Source organism: Callionymus lyra, chromosome 6, assembly GCF_982586985.1.
Source record: "Callionymus lyra chromosome 6, fCalLyr1.hap1.1, whole genome shotgun sequence".
NCBI classification, from domain to species: domain Eukaryota; kingdom Metazoa; phylum Chordata; class Actinopteri; order Syngnathiformes; family Callionymidae; genus Callionymus; species Callionymus lyra.
This window is the reverse complement of record NC_141823.1, coordinates 5,095,908-5,104,302: the sequence shown is the minus strand read 5'-3', so window position 1 is coordinate 5,104,302 and position 8,395 is coordinate 5,095,908. Positions and strand designations below refer to the sequence as shown.

At 41.7% G+C, this 8,395-nt stretch overlaps 1 protein-coding gene across 1 annotated transcript in view; it reads left to right on the top strand.

Annotated features, from left to right (window-relative positions):
* The first annotated feature begins 337 nt into the window (after positions 1-337).
* Positions 338-8,395, top strand: part of LOC148076245 (uncharacterized) — a 99,206-nt gene continuing 91,148 nt past the window's right edge. The window contains exons 1-7 of the mRNA XM_087793144.1: positions 338-441; positions 515-712; positions 979-1,051; positions 1,383-1,602; positions 1,732-3,490; positions 5,353-5,529; positions 7,098-7,274. Coding sequence (XP_087649270.1) covers positions 338-441; positions 515-712; positions 979-1,051; positions 1,383-1,602; positions 1,732-3,490; positions 5,353-5,529; positions 7,098-7,274 — 2,708 coding nt within the window. The remainder of the gene's footprint in view (positions 442-514; positions 713-978; positions 1,052-1,382; positions 1,603-1,731; positions 3,491-5,352; positions 5,530-7,097; positions 7,275-8,395) is intronic.

The following is an 8,395-nucleotide window of genomic DNA, read 5'->3' as shown; positions in this document are numbered from 1 at the left end:
AGTCAGTCAAAGACCAAATTGCTCTCATATCAACATGTGCATCAATCATTAACCTGGTGACTGGATGAAGAATCGAGGACTATAAACACAGGTGTGGCAGCAGCAGGTGAACTCTGATCCTGACTCTGTTGATAACGTCTGAACTCTTTTCCGGCATCCTTTGATTCCAGTAATAAAAAGTGTTCAGAGACCAAGAGTCAAAGTTCATGTGATGATCAGCAACAAGTTGTCAGTCAGTATCAGAGAGTGAACACATGAATGTGTGGTTGAGCAACAACATGTTGTTTGTACTGATGAGGTTTTATTATAGTTTTCAACAACACAATGATGACGAGTGATGATACTGTTGTGTTTGTGTGCAGGTTTGGACACAGAGGAGGAAGATCCTGCCTCTAAACCTCCTCTGGGTGAAGACCATGACAGTCAGACCAGAGCTCAGAGGTGAGAAGATCATGTCTCTGTCACACCTACAAATACTGGAATCTTCTTCTCACTGAAACTTGTGTGTGTTCAGCTCGAAGCTACATATATCTGCTGGACCTGGACCTGGACCTGGACATGGACCTGGACCTGAACCCGGACCCGGACCCGGACCCCGACACGGACCCGGACCCGGACCTGGACCTGCTCTCAGCTGTGTGTCTCTGAAGAGTGAAGCATCAATGCACCTTCTTATTGATTTCAAAGGTGGACAAGAGTCTTCAGGAGACAGGTGAGGTTTTCTTCTCTCTTTTCTCCACTGATACCAACTGCTCATGAACTGTTAGTCAAAAGTGCTGCAGACAGTCGTGAAAGGAAGTCAACATCCAAGAGAAGAAGCAACAAACTGAAGCCATGAAAACTAAATCATGACTGAAGTAAAAAATGTGTGTTTCTTCTGGTTTTCCATCAATGTGGAATATTCCAACTGAGAGTCTGAGTCTTGCTCAGATCATTGGTTAGAAGTAGAACTTATCGACTCCCTGATGTTCTTCACAGAGAGGATCAGGAGGTCTCAGATGTTCTCCAGTGTGTCCAGCAGCATCAGACAGATGTGGACTCCACGATTCAGGTACGTTCTTCAGCCTCACCTGCGAACTACAGCAGCTGCTTCTGCTGCTTCATGAAGCTCTGAGTACTGGACACCTGCATCTGTCAGCTTCACACTTGAGCTGTTCCTACATGAACCAGAAGGTCTGGTGTGGCTGAGACTCTTGTTTAGTTTTGGAGAGAAGATGAGATTTAAACGTGACTCAGACTCTCGATGAAGGAACTTTTCCTTCTATGACGTCAGTAAGAGTCGTAATATCACGTCCTGCTCTGAATAAAGTTTTGCTCAACAGGTCAAGGTTAGTCTTGGACTGAGACCTCCCTCTAGTCACATGTGTCTGTGTGTGTTTCAGCTGCTGGAGGAGAAGGTCATGACCCTGGTGAAGGAGGAACTGAAGAGAGTAAAGAAGTTTCTCCGACCAGGTGAGCAGAAACACCTGGATGATGAGGAAGAGGAGGAGTTGAAGTGTGAAGAGGAGCAGATGAGGAGCAGCAGAGAAGCTTTCCTGACGATCATCCTGAACCTCCTGAGGAGCATGAAGCAGGAGGAGCTTGCTGGTCGTCTGTGGGGAAGTAAGAGGATTTGAACCGTCAACCTGCTGAATATGACGTCTTGAAGTACATTTGTGATGGAAGTTCCTGCAGCTGATGAGAAGATTGATCTTCTAGAATCTTGAGCTTCATGTGACTTCTCTTCTTCAGGAAGTCGTGCAGGAAAGTGTAAACGACTGCTGAAGAGGAGCCTGCAGAAGAAGTTCCACAGTGTGTCTGAGGGGGTCGCTAAAGCAGGAAACTCTGCTCCTCTGAATGAGATCTTCACTGAGCTCTACATCACTGAGGGGGGCACAGACCAGGTCAACCAGGAGCACGAGGTCCGACAAATCGAAGCAGCCACGCGGAACCAGACCAGACCAGAAACCACCATCAGAAAAGAAGACCTCTTTAAAGCCTCACCTGAAGGATACCCACCAATCAGGAGCCTGCTGACGAAGGGCGTGGCTGGCATTGGGAAGACCCTCCTGACACAGAAGGTCACTCTGGACTGGGCTGAAGACAAAGCTCACCAGAACTTCCACCTCATGTTTCCTTTCACCTTCAGAGAGCTGAACCTGCTGAAGGAGGAGAAGTTGAGTTTGATGGAACTTGTTCATCTTTTCTTTCCTGAAACCAAAGATCTCAGCAGTTTTGAAGGACTCCAGGTTCTGTTCATCTTTGACGGTCTGGACGAGTGTCGACTCCCTCTGGACTTCCTCAACAATCGGGTCTTGATAGAAGCTACAGAGTCCACCTCAGTAGACGTCCTGCTGACAAACCTCATCAGAGGGGATCTTCTTCCCTCAGCTCGTCTCTGGATCACCACACGACCTGCAGCAGCCAATCAGATCCCTCCTGAGTGTGTGGACATGGTGACAGAGGTCAGAGGGTTCACTGACCTCCAGAAGGAGGAGTACTTCAGGAAGCGGTCCAGTGATGAGGAGCAGACCAGCACCATCATCTCTCACATCAAGACCTCACGAAGCCTCCACATCATGTGTCACATCCCGGTCTTCTGCTGGATCACTGCCACAGTTCTGGAGGACATGTTGGAGAGAGGAGAGACAGGACAGCTGCCCAACACCCTGACTGAGATGTACATCTACTTCCTGGTGGTTCTGTCCAAAGTCAAGAAGCTGAAGTACCATGGAGCAGCTGGGACAGACACAGTTTGGGATCCTGAGAGCAAGAATATGATGGAGTCTCTGGGAAAACTGGCTTTTGAGCATCTGAAGAAAGGAAACTTGATCTTCTATGAATCAGACCTGACAGAGAGTGACATCAACATCAAAGCTGCTTCACTTTACTCAGGAGTGTTCACTCAGATCTTCAGAGAGGAGAGAGGACTGTACCAGGACCAGATGTTCTGCTTCATCCACCTGAGTCTTCAGGAGTTTCTGGCTGCTCTTCATGTTCACCAGATGTTCTTCAACTCCAAAGTCAACCTGCAGTCAAGAATCGTTGACATAAAAAAGTTCTACCAGAAAGAAATCAATGAAGCTGTAGAAAGTCCAAATGGACATCTGGACTTGTTCTTGCGCTTTCTTCTGGGTCTTTCTCTGCAGACCAGCCAGAGTCTCCTGACAGGTTTGTTGACACAGACAGGGAGTAGCTCCTGGACCAATCACAACACAGCAGAGCTCATCAAGAAGAAGATCAGTGAGAAAGTGTCTCCAGAGAGAATCATCAACCTGTTCCACTGTCTGAATGAAGTGAAGGACACTTCTCTGGTGGAGGAGGTCCAACAGCAGCTGAGATCAGGACGTCTCCTCACAGATCAACTGTCTCCTGCTCAATGGTCCAGCCTGGCCTTCATCTTACTGTCCTCAGAGGAACATCTGAAAGTGTTTGACCTGAAGAAATACTCTACCTCAGAGGAGGTTCTTGAGAGGCTTCTGCCGGTGGTTCAAGCTTCAAATAAAGTTCTGTAAGTGGATCATTGAAACATCTCTGATATGAACCATGAATGTTTGATTTCCTTCTTCATTTCATTCACGCTGAGAAACTCCAACTTCCTTTCTCTCTTCATCGTTTTTCTTTCACGTTGTTTTGTAAATCCATCATTTTCTAAAGTCACTTTTTGAAACAACATCAACTTTTCATTTGAATTTCATGAGCAAACACTTGCGATGAGCAAAAGTCTTGTTTAATGTTTCTCCAAGTCCTTGAGTTTATGCAAATTAATGTCTCTTGAGCTTCTTCTTAGACTTTTGAACTCTTGTGAGATAAACAGAGAGGAAGTGGACTTTCAAAATAAAACTAAAAACGTTTTAAAGAACATAAATAACATGAACACATGAACTTAAATCCACTGCAAACTTCCCAATAATACAAACACTATTCAAAGTAGAAACAAGTTACGACAACAGTTAGTCTGAAGCTAAAATGAAAAACACCAGATGATTCAATGAACTCATGACTTGTATGAAAACCATTAGATTTTCACTGATTATTATAAAACATTGAACCATCAACATAGTCCTGTCAGTCAAGTCTGAAGCCATGTTCGAGTCACTAGATGAACCATCTATAGGAGATTCACTCAATAAAAACTCACAGCATGGATCAGTGAACAGAAGATGATTTGACTTTAGACTCACTCAAATAACTGAGTCGACGCTCGAGTCACAAATGACTCGTCTGGGTCGACTCTTGAGTCACAAATCACTTAACCAGGTGGAGTAGTGAGTCACTATTCACAAGTCCCAGTGTATTCGAGTCACAAATCACGAGTCACGAGTCTGATAGGTGCGACCAGAGTTGGACTCAAGTCCAAGTCGTTGACTCGAGTCTCCATCTCTGCCAAAAGTATTGTCTTCAAACATGGAAGATTGTTTCAAATATCAATGAAAGGTGACAGTAAATCCTGGTTTGACCCTCCTAGGCCTCCATAGTCAAACCTGGAACATTTGAAACCTGGAGATTTAAAGGAACGACACATGTTTGAACAATGTTGGAGGAAAACTTTGAAGACTTTGATGAATGTGAAAAAATATCATTAGAAAATAAGAAAATGTCAAAACATCTTCAATTGGAACATGTTTATGAATCATGAATAAAAAGTGTCACCAGATGGAAACAAACTGATCCATATATTGATTGATGTCCAGAAACAACTTCAAAAATAGTCTCCAAACTTGACAAACGTTTCAAAAGTTGAAACTAATTCAGTTCATGTGAAGCAAACATGGGAGAAGAAATGAAGGTGAATGTGACGGAGGATGATTGACACTCCATCTGTGTCACAACATAGATCCACTTGATTCAAAGATGGAGAGAATTGACCTTGAATTTTCTAACTGTAAACATTCAAATGAAGACAACAATGTTGAGAGAGTGCAGGAGTGTGAGTGACAAACACACACACATTGTTTGAGCTTGTATTACCTGCAACACCTTCACACTCACACCTGACACTGTTATGAATAATAACTTTGTAAACCTGTTAGTATTGAATTGAATGTTTAAAAAACAAATAGAATAAATTGACTGAAGTGAATCTTCACGATTGAATCAGTGTCTTGATTTAATTGAAGATATTTTTACTCTGGAAAAGAATTAGACACAACAATTGAGAGAAAACACACAAAAACACTGAGATAAGTAAGTGTATAGAAAAAGAATCAATGATGTGTTATTATGATCAATATACATGTAACAACCTTTATTTTCATTTGTCATTGTTGTTTGTTTTGTGACTCTTTTTATTTTTCCTTATGTTATCTTGTGTTTCTTTCTCATATAAACACAAATCAATCCTCTTGTTGACGACACTCGTCTCTTTCACAGGCTGAGAGACTGTCGACTGTCAGAGAGAAGTTGTTCACTTCTGTCCTCAGTCCTCAGCTCTCCGTCCTCTAGTCTGAATCAACTGGACCTGAGTGACAACTGGAACCTTTATGATCCAGGAGTGGAGCTGCTGTCTGCTGGACTGAAGAGTCCACACTGTCACCTGGAGACTCTCAGGTCAGAACATCATTTCAAACAAACACAAACACACACATGGATGTAAACAGTGAATGGATTCATGTTTCTTCATGAAACCTTTTTCACTCTGAGAGGATTTGAATGACTTTTCCTCGACTCATGAACTTGGTTCTAGAAGTGATGATATTTCATGAACACAACAGGAAGGTGAAGAATATTTTAAAGTCATCTTGACATATTTATCAACACAGTCTGGAGACTAAACACTAGTATTTCTATCATGACTGGACAGTAAAAGACGTTCAAATCATTGAATGTTGAAGAAAACCATCAACAATTAGAACAAACTCTCTTCTCTGGTTCTTGAAGCTTCCATGAGACGCAGGTTGATCTTTACAACAACTTGAGAAACAACACAACACAAGTCACACAAAACGACTCACACAACACAAGTCACACAACACAAGTCACGTAACACAACTAATACAACAAGAGTCACAGAACACAAGTCACACAACACGACTCACACAACACAACTAATACAACAAGAGTCACAGAACACAAGTCACACAACTTAAGTTGCACAACACGAGTCAAACAACACAAGTCCCACAACACAAGTCACACAAAACAACTCACACAAGTCATACAACATGACTCACACAACACAAGTCACATAACACAACTAACACAACACAAGTCACACAACACAAGTAACTAAACAAGAGTCACACGACACAAGTTACACAACACAAGTCACACAACACAAGTCACACAATACAAGTCACACGACACAACTCACATGACACAAGTTACAACACAAGTCACACAACACAACTAACAGAAGTCACACAAAACAACTCACACAAGTCACACAACACAAGTCACACAACACAACAAACTGATCCATATATTGATTGATGTCTAGAAACAACTTCAAAAATAGTCTCCAAACTTGACAAACGTTTCAAAAGTTGAAACTAATTCAGTTCATGTGAAGCAAACATGGGAGAAGAAATGAAGGTGAATGTGACGGAGGATGATTGACACTCCATCTGTGTCACAACATAGATCCACTGGATCCAAAGATGGAGAGAATTCACCTTGAATTTTCTAACTGTAAACATTCAAATGAAGACAACAATGTTGAGAGAGTGCAGGAGTGTGAGTGACAAACACACACACATTGTTTGAGCTTGTATTACCTGCAACACCTTCACACTCACACCTGACACTGTTATGAATAATAACTTTGTAAACCTGTTCATATTGAATTGAATGTTTAAAAAACAAATAGAATAAATTGACTGAAGTGAATCTTCACGATTGAATCAGTGTCTTGATTAAATTGAAGATATTTTTACTCTGGAAAAGAATTCGACACAACAATTGAGAGAAAACACACAAAAACACTGAGATAAGTAAGTATATAGAAAAAGAATCAATGATGTGTTATTATGATCAATATACATGTAACAACCTTTATTTTCATTTGTCATTGTTGTTTGTTTTGTGACTCTTTTTATTTTTCCTTATGTTATCTTGTGTTTGTTTCTCATATAAACACAAATCAATCCTCTTGTTGACGACACTCGTCTCTTTAACAGGCTGATCTACTGTGGACTGTCAGAGAGAAGTTGTTCACTTCTGTCCTCAGTCCTCAGCTCTCCGTCCTCTAGTCTGACTCAACTGGACCTGAGTCACAACTGGAACCTTTATGATCCAGGAGTGGAGCTGCTGTCTGCTGGACTGAAGAGTCCACACTGTCACCTGGAGACTCTCAGGTCAGAACATCATTTCAAACAAACACAAACACACACATGGATGTAAACAGTGAATGGATTCATGTTTCTTCATGAAACCTTTTTCACTCTGAGAGGATTTGAATGACTTTTCCTCGACTCATGAACTTGGTTCTAGAAGTGATGATATTTCATGAACACAACAGGAAGGTGAAGAATATTTCAAGTCATCTTGACATATTTATCAACACAGTCTGGAGACTAAACACTAGTATTTCTATCATGACTGGACAGTAAAAGACGTTCAAATCATTGAATGTTGAAGAAAACCATCAACAATTAGAACAAACTCTCTTCTCTGGTTCTTGAAGCTTCCATGAGACGCAGGTTGATCTTTACAACGACTTGAGAAACAACACAACACAAGTCACACAACACAAGTCACATAACACGACTCACACAACACAAGTCACACAACACGACTAACACAACACAAGTCACACAACACAAGTCACACAACACGACTCACACAACACAAGTCACACAACACAAGTCACACAACACGACTCACACAACACAAATCACACAACACGACTAACACAACACAAGTCACACAACACAAGTCACATAACACAACTAATACAACAAGAGTCACAGAACACAAGTCACACAACTTAAGTTGCACAACACGAGTCAAACAACACAAGTCACACGATACAAGTTACACAACACAAGTCACACAACACAAATCACACAACACGAGTCACACAAAATGACTCACACAACACAAGGCACACACCACAAATCACACAACATGACTCACAAAACATGACTCACACAACCCAAGTCACACAACACAAGTCACATAACACAACTAATACAACAAGCGTCACAGAACACAAGTCACACAACATGAGTCACACAACACAAGTCACACAACTTAAGTTGCACAACACGAGTCCAACAACATAAGTCACACAATACAAGTCACACAACACAACTCACACGACACAAGTTACAACACAAGTCACACAACACAACTAACAGAAGTCACACAAAACAACTCACACAAGTCACACAACATGACTCACACAACACGAGTCACAGAACATGACTCACACAACACAAGTCACATAACAGAACTAACACAACACAAGTCACAC